The sequence below is a fragment of the Rhinopithecus roxellana genome, chromosome 6 (assembly GCF_007565055.1).
Source record: "Rhinopithecus roxellana isolate Shanxi Qingling chromosome 6, ASM756505v1, whole genome shotgun sequence".
Lineage (NCBI taxonomy): Eukaryota > Metazoa > Chordata > Mammalia > Primates > Cercopithecidae > Rhinopithecus > Rhinopithecus roxellana.
The window spans coordinates 70,460,568-70,481,008 of NC_044554.1; the positions used below are offsets into that span (position 1 = coordinate 70,460,568).

Here is a 20,441-nt window from a genome sequence, read left to right on the forward strand (position 1 = left end):
TGGCCAACTGGATGCAGCCAGGAGGAACATCTCCCACCAAGGGACCAGGACATCAGGAAGACTTGCACACTGAGCAGACCTTTGGAGAGAAGGCATCGAAAGTGGATGGAGGGAAGATGCAGACACTGGACTGAAGGGAGAGAAAGCTGGGAACCCTGTGCAGGGCTGCTGAACATCAGGACCTGCTCCTGGCTCCCAGTGACTCCCAGGAAAGGGCTGAGTTGAACAGGTGAGGAGTGGCCTGCTCTCGCCACTCACCTCTGGAACCCTACCTGCAGGAGAACCCAAGACACCTATGAACACTTGAGCTGGAAGAGAGGGCCACTTAGAAAGGTGGCAGGGGCAGGACTCCAGCATGTATGGAGCCTAAAGGTTTTGTCATGAGAACAGCTGCAGTGGAGTATTGCTAGGGACACCTATACCTCAAGGCTCTCCATGCTCCTCTAGGAGACTTTAACCTTAGGATTAACATTAGAGCTTGACAGAACAGGGCAGTCTTGCCTGTTGGACGAAGTCAGTCCAATCTGAGCACCCCCACTAATGGCCTCTCCTGGGGCCCCATCCTGGCTGCGCCTACTTGCCTTGCAACATTGGATACCCGACTAGGGTGCTTCCCTCATGGTAACTCGTTCACTGGCAAGCTGTGCATAATCATGGGAGAGCTCCTACAGACCAGCCCAAGCTCACGCGACCAGGCCACTTGCAGCCTCCACCCACTGCAGCATACTCCCCCCACTTTGCTGACAGGCACTCACCCATAGCTCCCACCAACCACTTCACCAGTGCAAACATGTCACTGGACCTCACTCCCCTTCCCCAGTGCTATGCGTGTGTGCAGCACCCTGCTGTCACACTGGTCGTGGGTATGCAAGCACAACTTACAGCCTCACTCACCCTAACTGGGGCCACTACCACTTCCAGTACAAGTGTGTGCATATGCTGAAACATCCATCTCTGCCTTGCTTTTCCTGCCATCTCTGGCACAAGGGTGTACACAGACACCCAGCATCCACACTAGTGCCCTACCCCAACTGTGTTGCTGCCACCTCCAATGTGAGTGCCTGTACAGACACCAGTGGACCTATCACCACTCCACCACCAATGGCGCCTCCAGTCCCGCAGGTAATCTACCCAGCCAATGCATGTGTAAAATGCTGCACCACCACAGCTGCTGGCATGTGTGAGCAAGCATGGATTCCACTGCCACCACCCTAACTGCTTTGGTCGGCACCTCCCATCGGAATTTTGGGGTCAGTGGAACAGGAGCATCTTAGCCCTTTCAGGGAAGCAAGTTCCTAACCTTAAGAGGCCAGAGAACAAAGTAGGGCTCTCAGTACCAGACCTCTAAAGTTAAAACATGCAGCCCAGGAGTGCTGAGCTGAGCCTCGGCCTCCTGAGATCTTCTACAATCAAAGCCAATTGACTGAACCCACCTTATACCACAATCAAACCCCCAAGGCATCAAAGAAGATAAAAGCAAAAAAACTCATCCAAATTCCATCAACTTCAAAGATTAAAGGAACATCAGTCCACACAGATGATAAAGAACCAGTGCATTAACTCTGGCAACTCCCAAAGCCAGAGTGTCTTCTTACTTCCAAACGACCAAACTATTTCCCTAGCAGTGGTTTTTAACCTAGCTGAAATGACAGACATAAAATTTAGAATATGAATAGGAATGATGATCATTGAGATTTGGGAGAAAGTTGAAACCCAATCCAAGGAATCAAAAGAATACGATAAACTGATACAGGAGCTGAAAGGATGAAATGGTCATGTTAAGAAGGAACAAAACTGATCTGATAAAGCCAAAAAACACAATACAACAATATCATAATATGATTATAAATATTAACAGCAGAATAGACTAAGACGAAGAAAGAATCTCAGAGCTCCAAAAACAGTTCTTCAAATTTACTCAGACAAAAATAAAGAAAAAGAATAACAAAACCTCTGAGAAATATGAGATTATGTAAAGAGACAAGTTCTGCAACTCAATGGCATCCCTGAAAGAGAGGGAAAGAAAACAAGCAACTTGGAAAACATACTTGAAGATATCATCCATGAAAATTTTCCCAACCTTGCTAAAGAGGTCAACAGTCAAATCTAGGAAATGCAGAGAACCCCTATGAGATACTATAGAAGACAACCATCCCCAAGACAAATAGTCATCAGGTTATCCAAGGTTGACATGAAATAAAAAACATTAACAGCAGCTAGAGAAAAGAGGCAAGTCACCAACAAAAAGAATCCTACCAGGATAACAGTGGACCTTTCAGCAGAAACCCTACAATCCAGAGGAGACTGTATACAGCATTCTTAAGAAAAAAAATTCCAACCAAGACTTTCTTATCCAGCCAAACTACGTTTCATAAGTGAAGGAGAAATAAGATCTTTTTCAAACAAGCAAATGCTAAGGGAATTCATTACCATCAAACCTGCCTTAGAAGAAATCCTTAAGGGAGTACTAAATATGGAAATTAAAGACTGTTAGCAGCCACCACAAAAACACATGTAAGTACACAGACCATAAAGCAACTACACAATTAATTCTTCCTAATAACCGGCTAACAAGACAATGACCAGATCAAATGCACACATAACAATATTAACCTGGAAGATAAACAGCCAAAATGCCACAATTAAAAGGCACAGGGTAGCAAGTTGGATAAAGAAGCAAGACACAATGGTATACTGTCTTTAAGAGACCCATCTCACATGTAGTAACACCTGTAGGCTCAAAGTAAAGGGAGGGAGAAAAATCTACCAAGCACATGGAAAACAGAAAACAAACAGAAGTTATGATTTTAACTTCAAATAAAACAAACATTAAAGCAATGATGATCAAAAAAGGTTGAATAAGGGTATTATGTAATGGTAAATATTTCAATTCAACAAGAAATAACTATCATAAATATATATGCACCCAACACAGGAGCACCCAGATTTATAAAACAGTTTTTAGAAACCTACAAAGAGACTTAGATAACCACTTAATAACAGTGGGAGACTTCAACACACCACTGACAGTCATAGACAGATCATTGAGGCAGAAAGCTAACAAAGATATTCAGGACCTGAACTTGACACTTGACCAAATGGACATAACAGACATCTGCAGAACTCTCTACCCCAAAACAACAGAATATACATTCTTCTCATCTGCACATGGCACATACTCTAAAATCAACCTTATGATTGGTCATAAAACAGTTCTCAGCAAATTCAAAAGGAAAGAAATCATACCAACTACACTCTTTTTTTTATTATTATTATTATACTTTAAGTTATAGGGTACAGGAGGACAACGTGCAGGTTTGTTACATATGTATACTTGTGCCATGTTGGTGTGTTGCACCCATTAACTCGTCATTTACATTAGATATATTTCCTAATGCTATCCCTCCCCCTCCCCCAACCCCATGACAGGCCCTGGTGTGTGATGTTCCCCTTCCTGTGACCAAGTGTTCTCATTGTTCAATTCCCACCTATGAGTAAGAACATGCGGTGTTTCATTTTCTGTTCTTGTGGTAGTTTGCTGAGAATGATGGTTTCCAGCTTCATCCATGTCCCTACAAAGGACATGAACTCATCCTTTGTTATGGCTGCATAGTATTCCATGGTGTATATGTGCCACATTTTCTTAATCCAGTCTATTATTGATGGATATTTGGGTTGGTTCCAAGTCTTTGCTATTGTGAATAGGGCTGCAATAAACATACATGTGCATGTGTCTTTATAGTAGCATGATTTATAATCCTTTGAGTATATACCCAGTAATGGGATGGCTGGGTCAAATGGTATTTCTAGTTCTAGATCCTTGAGGAATTGCCACACTCTCTTCCACAATGGTTGAATTAGTTTACAGTCCCACCAACAGTGTAAAAATGTTCCTATCTCTCCACATCCTCTCCAGCACCTGTTGTTTCCTGAATTTTTAATGATCGCCATTCTAAGTGGTGTGATGATATCTCATTGTGGTTTTGATTTGCATTTCTCTGATGGCCAGTGCTGATGAGCATTTTTTCATGTGTCTGTTGGCTGCTAAATGTCTTCTTTTGAGAATTGTCTATTCATATCCTTCGCCCACTTTTTGATGGGGTTGTTTGTTTTTGTGCTCATAAATTTGTTTGAGTTCTTTGTAGATTCGGGATATTAGCCCTTTGTCAGATGAGTAGATTCTTAAACCATAGCACAATAAAAATGGAAATAAATACTAAGAAGATCATTTAAAACCGTACATTCTGGAAATTAAACAACCTGCTCCCGAATGACTTCTGGGTAAATAATTACATTAAGGAAGAAATAAAAAAGCTTGAAACTAATGAGAACAAAGATACAACATACCAGAATATCTGGGACACAGCTAAGGCAGTGCTAAATGAAAGGTTAGAGAATTAAACACCTACATCAAAAATATACAAAGATCTCAAAGTAAAAACCTAACATCACCCTTTAAGAAACTAGTAAAACAAGAGCAAACGAACCCCAAACCTAGCAGAAGGCAGGAAATAAACAGAATCAGAGCTCAACTGAAGGATATTCATATGTGAAAAGCCATACAAAAGGTCAGTGAATCCAGAAATGAGTTATTTGAAAGAATTAATAAAATTGAGAGACTGCTAGCTAGAATAAAGAAAAAAAGAGAGAAGATCCAAATAAACACCATTAGAATTGACAAGGTGACATTATCACAATCCCCACAGTAATATAAAAATTCCAAAAAAAAAAATCCCTCAGAGACTATTACAAACACCTCTATGCACACAAACTGGAAAACTTGGAAGAAATGGATGAGTTCCTGGACACATAACACCCTCTCAAGACTGAACCAAGAATAAATGGGAACTCTGAACAGACAGATAATTATTTCCAAAATTGAATTGGTAATAAAAAGCCTACCAACCAGAAAAAGCTCAGGACTACATAGATTCACAACCAAATTCTACCAGATGTATAAAGAAGAGCTGATAACATTCCTACTGAAACTATTCCAAAATATTAAGGAGGAGGTACTAATCCCCAACTCATTCTATGAGGCCAGCATCATCCTAATACTAAAACCTAGCTGACACATAACAAAAAAGAAAATTTCAGGCCAATATCCTTGATGAACACAGTTGCAAAAATCCTCAACAAAAAACTAGCAAACTGAGCACAAAACCTGCAGCACATCAAAAAGTTAATCTGCCAAGATCAAGTAGACTGTATGCAATCTACCTGATGCAAAATTGGTACAACAGATGCAAACCGTGATCCATTACATAAACAACATTAAAAACAAAAACCATATGATTATCTTAGTAGATAGAATAGGATTTTGGCAATGTACACTTCATGTTAAACATCAGTTCATGTTAAAAACCCTCAACAAACTAGGTGTTGAAGGAACATACCACAAAATAGTAAGAGTTGTCTATGACAAAACCACAGCCAACATCATACTAAATGGGCAAAAGCTGGAAGCATTCCCCTTGAAAACTTGCACAAGACAAGGATGCCCTCTCTCACGTCTCCTATTCAACACAGTACTGGAAGTCCTAGCTGGAGCAATCAGGCAAGAGAAAGAAATAAAAGGCATCTAAATAGGAAGAGAGGAAGTCAAAATATCTCTGTTTGTAGATTACATATATATATATAGGTAGTTTTCTGCCTACATATATATATGTAGATTTTATATATATACACACACATATATATGTATAAATACACACACACACATATATACACACACACACACACACAGAGAGAGAGAGAGAGAGAGAGAGAGAGAGAGAGAGAGAGAGAGAGAGAGAGAGAGATGGAGCCTCACTCACTCTGTAGCCCAGGCTGGAATGCAGTAGCATGATCTCAGCTCATGGCAACCTCTGTCTCCCAGGTTTGAGCGATTCTCCTGCTCTCAGTCTCCCAAGTAGCTGAGATTGCAAGTGCCCACCAGCACACCCAGCTAATTTTTGTATTTTTAGTGGAGACAGGGTTTCACCATTTTGGCCAGGCTGGTTTTGAACTCCTGACCTCAAGTGATCCACCCACTTTGGCCTCCCAAAGTGCTGGGATTATAGGCATGAGCCACCATGCTGGTCTGATACAATTTTATACCTAGAAAACCTGACAGTCTCTGCCCAAGAGCTCCTAGATCTAATAAATAACTTCAACAAAATTTCAGGATACAAAATCAATTTTAAATTATAAGTAGCTTTTCCATACACCAACAACATCCAAGGTGACAGCCAAATCAAGAATGCAATTCCATTCACAATAGCCACCAGAAGAAACAAATACCTAGGAATATACTAAGCAGGGAGGTGAAATATCTCTACAACAAGAATAACAAAACACTTCTGAAATAAATCAGAGATGACACAAACAAATGGAAAAACTTTGCATGCTCATTGATAGGAAGAATCAATGTTATTAAAATAGCCACACTTTCCAAAGCAACGTACAGATTCAATGCTATTCCTATGAAACTACTAATGGCAGTCTTCACAGAATTAGAAAAAAAACTATTCCAAAATACATATGGAACCAAAAGAAAGCCTAAATAGCCAAAGCAATACTAAGTGAAAAGAACAAAGCTGGAGGCATCACATTGTCTGACTTCACACTATACTGCAGGGCTACAGGAAAAAACAAAACAAAACAAATAAAACCAGAATATCCATCAAAACCTCTTCATAGACCTTCAGTGTCAATCTCATCTGACCTCATGGTCCAACCAGCTCCTATCAGGCCTACTTCCAACATTGGGGATTACAATTTGATTTGAGATTTGGGTGGGAATGCAGATGCAAACCATATCAATGCCCATCAATGATAGACTGGATAAAGAAAATGTGGTACATATATATCATGGAATTCTATGCAGCCATAAAAAAGAATGAGATCATGTCCTTTGCAGCAATATGGATGGAGCTGGAGGCCATTATAATAGGTCAACTAACCCAGGAACAGAAAACCAAATACCTGAATACTGCATGTTCTCATGTATAAATGAGAACTAAACATTGAGTACACATGGATACAAAGAAGGGAACAATAGACACCAGGGTCTACTTGAGGGTAGAGGTTAGAGAATAAGAGGAGATTGAGATTGAAAAACTACTTATTGGGTTGTTACATGGGTGACTAAATAATCTGTATACCAAACCCTTATGACGTACAGTTTACCTGTATAAGAAACCTGCACATGTACACCTGAAACTAAAATAAAAATCAAAAAATAAATAAATTGCACTTCATACCATCAGTCTAATTGGAACCTTGTCCATGTCCCCTAAGCAGATAAGTAGGGCATGAGTCAACTTTTCCCTCTATATCTACATATGATTTCAGTGTGTGAACCCAGCAACCATACCATACCCTTTGTTCTATGCTCTATGATTGATGATCTTTCTTTTACACAACTCAAGGTGGATATAAATATTTCCTAATGCTGAACCCTGGTAACTATCCTGTTAACTCTCTGCCTATTCCCCAAGATCTATAAGCCCTGATGTAATTCAATGCATTTTCCCACCGTTAAACAATGTCTTCTTCCCTCATCTCTGACATGATGATACCTGTGAAATTTCTGGGGGCAAACAACTTAGAGCAGTGGTGCCCAAACCTACTTGATCTTGGTAGCCCCATCTCCATGAGACCTAGTCTCAGGCATTAAAACGGTCCCATCTATTTATGAGTTTTAGAGATTTTGGCTGTCTTTCCAGGAAGGATTCTAATTCTTAAATGCAATGGTTCTAAGGAGGCAAGATAAAAATTTATTTCTAGCCTACAAGTTTGAAATAGAGTTTCTTATACTATTTCATTCTGGATATCTCACATAACGTTTCCTAAATCTAATTATGCTATGTGGGAAAAAATGATAAAAATATAATAGACTAGGAAGTTTGAAGTATGGCTTTTGTGTGTATTCTGGAAAACAATGAGAGCACCTGTCAGAGACTAGGGACTGCCAAAGATTTCTTGACATGAGTGTGCAGTTCAACCTCAGGTTCCCCCACATATACACCTAGGAATTGCTTTTAGACTCCACAGTGGAGGGCGAGCCTTTAACCAAAAGAGAACAAACCTCATAAGGCTACTACATTTCAAAAGGGATTCAAGAGTATGCATTTTAAAAGAAAGGGAGTTAGACAATCAGAAGAACAAAGATGAGATTGACACTGAAGGTCTATGAAGAGATTTTGATGGATATTCAAGGAGTAACCATTAAGGATATTTTAAAATTGAGTTTTTAACTTTTTGAAAGTGTGACAAAAGTTCTATTGATCACAGGAAGCTTAATTTTCTCTTCCTTTCTTTAACACATCAATTTCCAGGTTGCATTCTCATAGTAGTTGTAATTCCTATTTCAGACTAGGTTATAATCTTCTTATTCTAAAGTGGTTGCCTTCTATTATTTTAAAACCATAAATCAAGCATTCTGGAAAATGTGATGTCAGAAGATACCAACTTATTCAAAGTTGCAGGTAAGCAACTCAAATCATAGAACTTTTTTTCTATTCATATATTATTATTATTTTTAGATTCAGAGGATACATGTGCAGTTTATATTGTGTAGTGGTGAATTCTGGGCTTTTAGCATAACCATCACCTGAATAATGAAAATTGTACCCAGTAGGTAATTTTGAAGCCCTCCCCCTTCTCTCATCCTCCCACCTTTTCTGGTCCCCAGTGTCTATTATTCCCCTCTGTGTGTCCATATGTACCTATTGTCTCGCTCCCACTTGTAAGTAAGGATACATAGCATTTTATTTTCTATTTCTGAGTTACTTAACTTAGGAAAATAGTCTTCAGCTCCATCTATGTTTCTGCAAAAGGCATAATTTTATTCTTTAAAAAAATCATAGATCTTAAATTTTAATATGGCCATAATAAAACTGGGTCACTTGGGGACTCAAAATGATAATGCATCAGAAAAACACATTTACACACCCCAGAGATCTGTTTAGATGTTTCTCTTTCTCCTTAAATTTCTACTCTTGGACACAGCTGGTCAAAAATTGGGCTGGTTTTTTCAAAAACAAAACAACAAAAACAGCCTCCTTGGAATTCCTCAACTTGAATGTACAAACAAAAGTTTGGATTTAGACTCTGCCATCCAGAGTTGACTGCCAAGGCTCTTCTTACTGACATCTTAGGATATGTGGAGACACCCATTCACTTCTGCCTCCAGACCACTCTGGTTCTAACTGGGAATATTTTCTTCTCACTCAACTGTGCTTTGTAACAGCATATTTGTAGTGTAACCACTTTCTTCTTTTTTTTTTTTTTTTTTTTTTTTTTTTTGCAGTGAATAATTTCAGGGAAAATAAGATAGGGTATTATTAGATAAGGTAAATAAATAAGTTCAAAGACACAAAATTAAATTCTAAAGTGTCATAGTTTGGCATCCCTTGCTCCTAAGTGAATTACAAAGTTCAATTTCTGACTTGGGCTTTCCAGGCTGCCTGTATCCTGTTATCTGATTATGTTTCTCAGAGAAGCAGTGAAGTTCAGTGGTTATGAGGGCAGGCCATGAAACTCCTGACTCCACACTTATTGGCAGGTTATTTAACCAATCTGTGTCCCATTTCTGTATGACAGATGATGATCAATGGGAGGTGCTGGCAGCAGGACAGTTACTCAGCTGGCTGTGATGTGTCCTGAGATTCCCCCTTTCCCATTTGTCTGTAAGATAGAGCCTCCATTACCAAGTTCACCTGAGCACATCTCTTCCTTGCAATCTTGAAGATTCTAAGGCTAACTACTGTTCACATAAGAAAATCTGAGATGCTCTCAGTCTCTAGTTATTTTTTTTAATGTTGGTAGTCACTTTAATTTTACATAGAACAGTTCCAAAAAAATTGATCAAAAAGTAAATGAACTATACCTGAGATAATCCTAATGTTTCACAAAGTGATTTTAAAAATATATATAAGTACAAATTTCTCCTTTTAAAAAAAGCTAGTAAGTGATTTTTTCCTCAATTCCAACAGTTTTGAAATTTTATTATTTGAGAAATTCTAGGTATCTTAAAGGAGATAGTCATAAGATTTTCATTTAAAGTTTCTATGTTAGTCAAAAGGAACTAATGTAACTCTTTCCTGAAATTTTAAAAATAAATTATCCTTTTTATTATATGAAGACTTTGTAAATAAAAAAAGTCAAAATAGATAGAAGGCAGCTCACCAACTTTCCTCTTCAGAGCACATACTTTTAGTGCCTTGCACAATGTCTTTTCTGTTCTATATTACTTTTAGCAAAGGTTTTTCAATTTGATGTGTAATTCAAGATAGGCTTATGAAGTTTTTTCACTCTTAGATTACATATGAATAGGCTTCCAAAGATATTATAATTAACAAATGGTATTTAAATGGCATTTTTCCATAGTAAAATAGAAGGCTATGATTAATAGCCATTACTGAAATGTCAAAATATGAAACACTGTCTCAAATTCTGTAGTCTATCATTATCCCATTTGGAGGAAAAAATGTATTACTGATATGTTGCCTTTGTTATACCCGTTTTCCAAAGGTTATTTGAAGTTATATTAGTTTCAACTTTCTGTTTAAATGAACTTATCTCAGAGATTAGATTAAGTAAGATATCAGATGGCTGTTTGGAATGGGCTTTTGCCAAAACAGTGTTTACCGACCCTTTTAAATCAATCTAACTCACTTGTGTCAACCGCAGACATAAATTAGAGTCACCTGGGAAGGTTTAATTTTTTTTTTTAAATATTAATAGAGGAGGACCCTTGAAATTTTAACTTAATTGTGCTACAGTAGGACTTCTAAAAGGAGCCAAGGTTTGAACCACTGATTCTTCCTAAAAGGGAAAATGGAAGAGTCAGGGGGAACTGTAGGATCAGGGGTATCTGTTTGTATATTAGTTGATACTGCTTTATTCCATGAAAGATTCAAGACTAACCGATTGTGCAAAAGTTCCTTATATGCTTTCACGTATTTGCTATTCATATATATTTTCCTAAATGTGATCTACCTAAGTTTTTGTAGGACCTTTATTTTTTAGTAGGCATATGGAGGAGATAAACTTCACAGAAAAACTAAGACTGAGCCACCTAACTTTAGATGTGAAGCTCACAGACAAGCTTCCTTACATATAGATACGAGGAAGCTCTTTAGACAATCAGCTCAAGACTTTGCCCTGGAGGGTGTAAGGGCTTGTAAAAGGTGACACACCTCAGAAAACACTATGATTCTAAAATTGCAAGTCTGCAGAGGTTATATATAATCTTCTGCTGATGCAGAAAACAATAGAAAATCTTCGAAAATAAGAGTTCTTTACTGTGCCCAGGGATGTGGAAAGCCTGGGGAGAAATAGCAAAACCCGTACTCCCTACTTCCCAAAGTATTGAGTTCAGTAGCATTTTGCTCATCTGATTGACACATCTTTGGCAACGTCCTTCACTCCTGGCATATAACAGGTGCTCTGCGAATATTTTGGGATTTGATTAGAAAAATGGCAATCAGACTGAAGCGGGAGCGGCCAAAATGAAATTTAATCCCTTTGTGACTTCCGACCGAAGCAAGAATCGCAAAAGGCATTTCAATGCACCTTCCCACATTCGCAGGAAGATTATGTCTTCCCCTCTTTCCAAAGAGCTGAGACAGAAGTACAACGTGCGATCTATGCCCATCCGAAAGGATGATGAAGTTCAGGTTGTACGAGGACACTATAAAGGTCAGCAAATTGGCAAAGTAGTCCAGGTTTACAGGAAGAAATATGTTATCTACATTGAACGGGTGCAGCGGGAAAAGGCTAATGGCACAACTGTCCATGTAGGCATTCACCCCAGCAAGGTAGTTATCACTAGGCTAAAACTGGACAAAGACCGCAAAAAGATCCTTGAACGGAAAGCCAAGTCTCGCCAAGTAGGAAAGGAAAAGGGCAAATACAAGGAAGAAACTATTGAGAAGATGCAGGAATAAAGTAATCTTATATAAAAGCTTTGATTAAAACTTGAAACAAAAAAAAAAAAAAAAAGAAAAGAAAAATGGCAATCATAAAATGCTGAGTCCATGAAGACAGGAAGTCTTCTTTTGAGCCTCATATAAAAGCCCACTGATTTAAAATAATAAGGAAATAATTGATTTACTCTAATAAACTCGGTCATCTTTGTACCTAGATTTCATAAAACAGCCTTTTAGAAACACCAGCATGACTGTTGTGCTAAATGCTAGTGTTGAGAAAGAATGGTTGATGTAAGATGCAGAGCTAGAAAAACTAGAGTTTCACTGTAATCACAATAAAACCTCAAAAATTCAACTTTATCACTGGGACTTAGCAAAGTAAGAGAAGTTTATATTTTGATTGAAATACTCTGTGTAAAAGGTAGGGAAGTACCAATATACATTTAAAATATGTGGCTTAGATATCTAAATGGCTTAAATATCCCAGGGAATAAATTCTAGGCCTCAATTATTATAAAATTTTAATTACAGAAAACAACCCATTTTCTGATAAAGCTAAATAGATAAAACAATAGCCTTTTTTTCTATATGAAATTAAGACTCGTGGTCCTAGAACAGATACATACACTGCATGCCCTCACTAAAACCCACACTTAATTGCCACACTTTTTCCTATTACAGTTCTTGCAATGAATTGCACACAAGTCAATGTTAGCTGCTGACTCCTGGGGGCCTCTGAAGCTTGCATGCTGACTCTGTAATTAAAAGTCTGTACAAGGAAGCAACTGTCAGCTCAAGGCTTACCTCCTACTGTTGGATGTCTGTCAACTCAAGGATTTGTTTTTTTTTAATATGAGAAAATGTCAGTTGCCATCTGAAATAATTTTTTGATGATTCAAGTAAACATTGAATTTCTGATGATTAAATAAGGAAAATATAAAAAATACACCAATGCTTTGAAAGCAACTCATTTTACATTTGGAAAATGATTTTACTTAGGAACTCAACATATATTATAAAGGTTACATATTCCCATTTTATAGATAAAAGAATACACACACATACACACACACATATGTATATTCTAGGTTTAGAATTTTTTAATTGAAGAACTTAGAAAAACTTGGGATTCTTTTATCACTACATCTGTTCTTGTAAGTACAAAAACATTCTTAGTAAGAAAATACCATGCAGCTTAGTTGCAAAGATGATATTTATTCATTGTGAACTTTAACACTTAATCAAACAACAGTATGCCTATCCTGACTACATGCCAAAATAGCAAGATAATATTTTTTGATTCTGAAAAAATAGCTAGTTGACATAATATGAATATATGCACATGGTTGTATTTCTTTACTGAATTCACTCATGTAAGTTTTTAATATGCCTTATCTACAGTTATAACAACCAACCCTATGATTTTGATGAGAACAGAGTAATGATAATAGCTCGTTTCAGTTCTGTTCCACCTGTCAACTAAAACTTCAGCTCCTATAGATTTACATCAATGGTTTCTGGGAGTCCTATGAATCTCCATTATACTCACAAACAATTCCAACTCTGCAAGACATCATCACTGCTCCACCACATTTCTTGCCATTGAGGTCTTCCCTAGAAAGGACCACTGGGACCACAGGACACTAACATTTTCACAGAAGTGTGGCTGCACCACTTCATGTGTTCATTCTTCTTTTCTGCACATCCCTTCTCACACAGAAGGTTTGGCTACAGCTATATATCACATCATACCCTGCACTTTCTCCTTTTCTCTTCCTTCCTTCCTGAGCCCTTTTGGCACTTTTCCCCTCTTTATTGTCATAAAAGGCCTCATGCGAAACAATTCATAAACATCAATCCCTTTAAGGTATATTCTAAAGTGCTTACTGGAACCTTAAGTCATAAGGCAGGATAGACTCTACACATTCTTTTATTCAATAAGCATTTACTGAGACCTTTCAAGATTTCCAGAGCATCATTAGAAGTACTTATACAGGATAAAGAGTAATGAGAGGGTATTAAGGAAGATAAGCACACCAAGGTGAGAGAAACATGAAGTTCATTCCTCTTTCTAAACTAAATGAGTTCCTAAATTAGATGTAGGTGTACATGTGTGGTTATGTACAATACTTGCTTTTATGAATTGCCTCTAGATGACTTTCATTATAAACCTTAACACCAACACTTCCATCTTTATTTCATAGTTTTATGAATATATCTAGAGGCCTATTTGAGGAGTACACTCAATAAATCCTGTTAATAGCTAATAACTCTCTAAGATCACTCAATTGTTTAAAGAAGTTTTGTTCACAGGCACTGAAATAAATGACTACATTTTTATTCCACACAGCTAGAAGTAGAGATTACTAAAGACACTAAACTCCATTACTAATTTCTTGCACAATCGATAAGTACATTTTGACCTCCCACTGTATCTGAGAATAGCAGATATTTTTGATGCATTAAAAAATAAAAATAACCAATGACCTGAAGGTACATATGATCTAGTTTTGGGATACATTATATTCCAAAATAGTAGAATTGATAAAGTTATGGAAATTTAGAGTTTTCTTATACAACAACAAGAACTTCTGACTAGTAACTGCTCAGAGATCAATTTTCTGGGATTAATCTTCTGTCACATAATTTGTATGCAGCCCTAGCAAAATTGACTAGTTGAGACTTTGTCATGGACATATGAATTTTATTCTTTTTACATAAAAATATGGTTTCTTTGAAATTCTTTTTTTGTTGTTATTTAACTGATAATGCATGTATTTGGTAGAATATTCACAAGGTAAAGTGTATCAACAATGAAAGGTAAATCCCAATCTCTTTTCTCTGGTTACCAGTCCCTTTCCTCTGAGCCAAGACTTTAACCAGTTTCTTCCATATGTTTCTGGAGAAATACTATGCCTTTGCAAACCATATATGCATATTCTGATTTTTAACATAAATGGCAGCATAATATAAACCCCCTTTTGTACTTTTTTTCTCCACTACTATATATTTAAAAGTCTTTCCAGATCAGTCCATATAAAAGTGGATACACCATAATATATTTAATCACTCCCCTATTGAAGGACATTTAGTTATTTTTCAAGTCTGCTTGTATAAGCAATGCTTTAGTGAATTTCCTTGTACATATGTTACTTTACACATGAAGTGTAATGCCTGAGTTAAAGGAGATACATTTTAAATTTTGATATTGCCAATTGTTCTTCAGCAATACATTCTTTAATGGCAAATTACTTGAGACTAGCAAATCCATGGAAGATACATCTACCTTGCATAATAAACCTTCTTGTTTTTCAGGGATATAAAGATCCTTGTCTTAATGAGAAGAAGCAGTTAGGATGAAATAGTTTCCTTGGAAATTATAAAAAGAATTTAAAAAGGAGAGAAAATAAAGTCATTGTTCCTATCTATTTTATAAGTTAATTAACTAAACATGCAGATGTTTTTGTGACTTATCAAATTCTTCCTACTTCCACTCTAATTCCAGAGTCATTGTAGTTACTGGGACGGACTGAAGATTTTAAAGCACTGCCAAATGATTTTACAAAGTGTCAATAGTAAAGCTTATGGTATTCAAAAAATACCAAATACTATGGATGTATTCAAGTCAAATATTTGTCTTCTCAAATAAGAGTCATGTGGTTTAAAGCCTTATATTATACTGTAAGACTACTATAATCAGAGTGGTAAAACTAAAATTATTTAAGAACTATCAAAAATTTAAATTTCATTTTAAAAATTAGCCACAGAGATTGGACTGGAGGTGGACCAAGATGGCCACATAGAATCTTCCACCAATCATCGTCCCCACACAACACTAAACTGAAAAACTATTCACATAAAAAAATGCATCTTCATAAGAACCAAAAATCAGATGAGTGATCACAGTACCTGGTTTTAACTTGATATGACTGAAAGAGGAACTGAAGATGGTAGGAAAGACAGTCTTGAATTGCCAACATCATCCCGTCTCTGTTTCCTAGCAGTAATCACATGGCACAGAGAGAAAATCTATGTGCTTGGAAGAGGGTCGCACAGTGATTGTAGAACTTCTCATTGGAACTCAGTGCTGCCCTGTCTCAGTGGAAAGCAACACCAAGCAGAACTCAGCTGGCACCTGCAGAGGGAGAATTTAGATAAGCCCTAGCCAAAGGGGAGTCAGCTGTCAGAGCCTGAGTTCCAGCAAGCCTTGCCACTGAGGGCTAAGTGCTCTGGGGTCCTAAATAAACTTGAAAGGCAGTATAGGCCACAAGGACTGCAATTCCTGGGCAAGTCCTGGTGCTGTGCTTGCCTCAGAGCCAGTAGAGTTAGACTTAATGGGGACACAACCTAGTGAGACATCAGCTGGGCAGCCAAGGAAGTGCTTGTGTTAGTCTGTTCTCATGCTGCTAATAAAGACATACCTGGGACTGGGTAATTTATAAAGGAAAGAGGTTTAATTGACTCACAGTTTCACATGACTGGGGAGGCCTCATAATCACAGTGGAAAACAAAGGGGGAATGAGCCACGTCTTACATGGCAGCAGGCAAGAGAGAGTTGGTGCAGGGGAGCTCCCATTTATGAAATCACCAGATTTCTTGAGACTTATTTACCACCATGAGAACAGTAGGGGGAACCACACCCATGATTCAATTATCTCCACCTGGGTCCCTCTCATGATACGTGGGACTTATGGGAGCTACAATTCAAGATGAGATTTAGGTGGGCACACAGCCAAACCATATCAGTGCTTGTGCACTGCACACCCCCAACCCCAAGCAGCATAACTTGGAGCTCTGGGAGACATTCTTTCTTTCCACTTGAGGAGAGGAGAAAAGAGAGTAAAGGGGACTTTGTCTTGCAACTTGTATACCATTCAGACACACTAGGATAAGGCACCAGGAAGAGTCCTGAGGCCCCCATTCTAAGTCCTAGCTCCTAAAATCATTTCTAAGCACACCTTGGGCCAGAAGGGAACCTGCTGCTTTGAAGGGAAGGACCCAGTCTGGCAGGATTAATCACCTGCTGACTGATGAGCTCTTGGACACTGAATAATCAACAATGATAAACAGGCAGTACTCCTTCAGGGCCTTGGATGAGACTCAGAGATGTGCTTGCTTCATGTGTGACCCAGTACATGCCCAGCTTGGTGGCTATGGGGAGATCCCTTCTGCTTGAGAAAAGGAGAGGGAAGAGTAAAGGAGACTTTATATTGCAGCTTAGATACCAGCTTGGCAACAGTCGGGTAGAGTAGCAGTCCCAAACCTTTTTGGCACCAGTGATTGGTTTTGTGGAAGATGGTTTTTCCACTGACTGGGGTGGTAGGGGGATGGTTTCTGGATGAAACTGTTCCAACACAGATCATCAGGCATTAGGTTCTCACAAAGAGTGCACAACCTAGATCCCTCACACATGCAGTTCGCAATAGGGTTCACACTACTATGAGAATCTAATGCTGCTACTGATTTGACAGGAGGCAGAGCTCAGACTGTAATGTACACTCATCTGCTACTCACCTCCTGCTGTGTGGCCCAGTTCCTAACAGTCCATGGACCAGTACCAGTCCATGGCTCAGGGGTTGGGAACCCCTGAAGTAGAGCACCAAGTGAGATCTTGGGATCTCCAATTCCAGGCCTCGGCTCTTGGATGGCATTTCTGGACCTCTCCTGTGTCAGAGGATAGCCCACTGCCCTAAAGGGAGAGACTCAGTACTGTCAGCATTCACCACGAACTGACTGAAGAGTCCTTAGGCATTGAGAGAACATTGGCAATAGCCAGGCAGTACTCGCTACAAGCCTGGGATGGTCGTGGCCACAGGGAGAGACTTCTTTGTTTGTGGAAAGAGCTGAAAAGAGTGGGAAGGGCTTTGACTTGTGGTTTGGGTGCCAATTCAGCAAAGGTAGAATAGAGAATCAGGTAGACTCCTAAATGTTTCAACTCCAGGCCCTGGCTCCTGGACAGCATCTCTGGACCTGCCCTGGCACAGGAGGATCTTGCCACCCTGAAGAGGGCATAAGCCTGGCTGGCCTCACCACCTGCTAATTACAGAGCCCTGGGGCCTTGAGTGAACGCAGGCAGTAGCCAGACAGTGGTTACCGCAGGCCTTGAGTGAGACCCAGTACTGTGCTGGCTTCAGGTTTGACCCAGTGCAATCCCAGTGGTGACAGCCACAAAAGTGCTTATGTCACCCCTCCCCTAGCTCCAGGCAGCTCAGCAGAACGAGATTCCATTTGTTTGGGAGAAAGGAAAGTGAATAAGAATCTCTCCTGGAGATTCTTAATCGAGGAAATTCTTCTGGATCTTACCCAAGACCACCAAGGTGGTACATTACAAGTGTACAACAGCCACAGCATTACTGGGCTTGGGGTACACCCTAATGCAGATATGGCTATAGTAATAATAATTTTTAAAAACTTAGATCACAACACCAAAGGCTCTTTGAAGACCTAGATATGCCTTCTCAAAAAGGAAAGGTACAAACAAATCTCAGACTATAAAGACCACAGTAAAAACCTAACTCTTCAATACCCAGACACTGACAAACATCCACAAGCATCAAGACCATCCAGGAAAACATGACATCACCAGTGAAATAAATAAGACACCAGGAACCAATCCTGCAGAGACAAAGATATGTGACTTTTCGGACAGAATTCAAAAAAGCTGTTTTGAGGAAACTTGATGAAATTCAAGAAAAAGTAGAGAATTAATTCAGAATTCTAGCAGATAACCTTAACAAACAGATTTAAAGAATTAAGCAGAATCAAGCAGAAATTCTGGAGTTGAAAAATGCAATTGACATAGTAAAGAACACACTGGAGTCTCTTAATAGCAGAACTAATCAGGTAGAAGAAAGAACTAGTGAGCTTGAAGTCAGGCTATTTGAAAATACACAGTCGTAGGAAACCAAAAAAAAAAAAAAAAAAAAGAATAAAAAACAATGAAGCATGTCCAGAAGATCTAGAAAATAGCCTTAAAACAGCAAATCTAAGAATTCTTGGCCTTGGCCAGGTATGGTGGCTAATGTCTGTAATTTCAGTACTTTGGGAGGCCAAGCGGGGGGGGGGAGGGCTGATCACTTGAGGTCAGGAGTTCAAGACCAGCCTGGCCAACGTGGTGAAACCCTGTATCTACTAAAAATACAAGAATTAGCTGGGTGTGGTGGCACATGCCTGTAGTCCCAGCTACTCAGGAGACTGAGGCAGAAGAATTGCTTGAACCTGGGAGGCGAATGCTGCAGTAAGCTGAGATCATGCCATTGAACTGCAGCTTGGGTGAGAGAGCAAGACTCTGTCTCAAAAGAAAAAAACAAAACAGCAAAATAATAATAATAATAATAATAATAATAATAATAGACCTTAAAAGAGGTAGAGAAAGAGGAAGTTTATTTAAAGGGATAATAACAAAGAACTTCCCAAACCTAGAGAAAGATATCGATATTCAATTATAAGAAGGTTATAGAACACCAAGCAGATTTAACTGAAAGAAGACTACCTCAACACATATGATAATCACATTCCCGAAGGTCAAAGATAAAGATCCTAAAGGCAGCAAGAGAAAATAAACAAATAACGTACAATGGAGCTCCAATATGTCTGGTAGCAGACTTCTCAGTACAAACCTTTACAGGCAAGGAGAGATTGGCATGACATTTTTAAAGTACTGAAGAAAATAAATCCTTTGTCCTAGAATAGTGTATCTGGCAAAAATATCTTTCATACATGAAGAAATAAAGACTTTCTCAGTGATATGGCTTGACTGCATCCCCACCCAATGTCATTCTGAATTTGTAGCTCTCATAATTCCCATGTGTTGCGGAAGGGACCTGATAGGGAGATAACCGAATCATAGGGGTGGTTTCCCCCATACTGTTCTCGTGGTAGTGAATAAGTCAAATGAAATTTGATGATTTTATAAGGGGAAACCACTTTCACTTGGTTCTGACCCTCTCCTGTCTGCTGTCATGTAGACTCTCTCTCTCCTGCTTTCTGCCATGATTCTGAGACCTCCCAGCCACGTGAAACTGTGAGTCCATTAAACCTCTTTTTCTTTATAAATTATCCAGTCTCAGGTATGCCTTTATCAGCAGCATGAAAATGGGCTAATATAGTAAATTGGTGCCAGTAGAGTGGGGTGCTGCTGTAAAGATACTTAAAAATGCAGAAGCAACTTTAGAACTGGGTAACACGTAAAGATTGGAACAGTTTGTAGAGCTCAGAAGATAGAAAAATGTGGGAAAGTTTAGAACTTCATAGACACTTGTTGAATGGCTTTGATCAAAATGCTGATAGTGATATGGACAATAAAGTCCAGGTTGACATGGTCTCAGATGGAGATGAGGAACTTGTTGATAACTGGAGTAAATGTGACTCTTGTTATGTTTTAGCAAAGAGACTGGTGGCATTTTGCCCCTGCCCTAGAGATTTGTGGAACTTCAAACTCAAGGGAGATGATTAACAGCATCTGGCAGAAGAAATTTCTAAGCAGCAAAGCATTCAAGAGTGGACTTGGGTGCTGCTAAAATC

The 20,441-nt window shown here is 38.7% G+C and overlaps 1 protein-coding gene across 1 annotated transcript; it reads left to right on the forward strand.

The window, feature by feature from the left end:
* The first annotated feature begins 11,479 nt into the window (after positions 1-11,479).
* LOC104666003 (60S ribosomal protein L26) lies at positions 11,480-11,991 on the forward strand. Its single transcript, XM_010367978.2, has one exon. The coding sequence runs from the start codon at positions 11,499-11,501 to the stop codon at positions 11,934-11,936; it is 438 nt and encodes a 145-aa protein (XP_010366280.1). The 5' UTR covers positions 11,480-11,498; the 3' UTR covers positions 11,937-11,991.
* Positions 11,992-20,441: the final 8,450 nt, after the last annotated feature.

Bases quoted from the DNA above. Each gene is read 5' to 3' on its own strand.
- LOC104666003 (XM_010367978.2), top strand. From the start codon at position 11,499: ATGAAATTTAATCCCTTTGTGACTTCCGACCGAAGCAAGAATCGCAAA.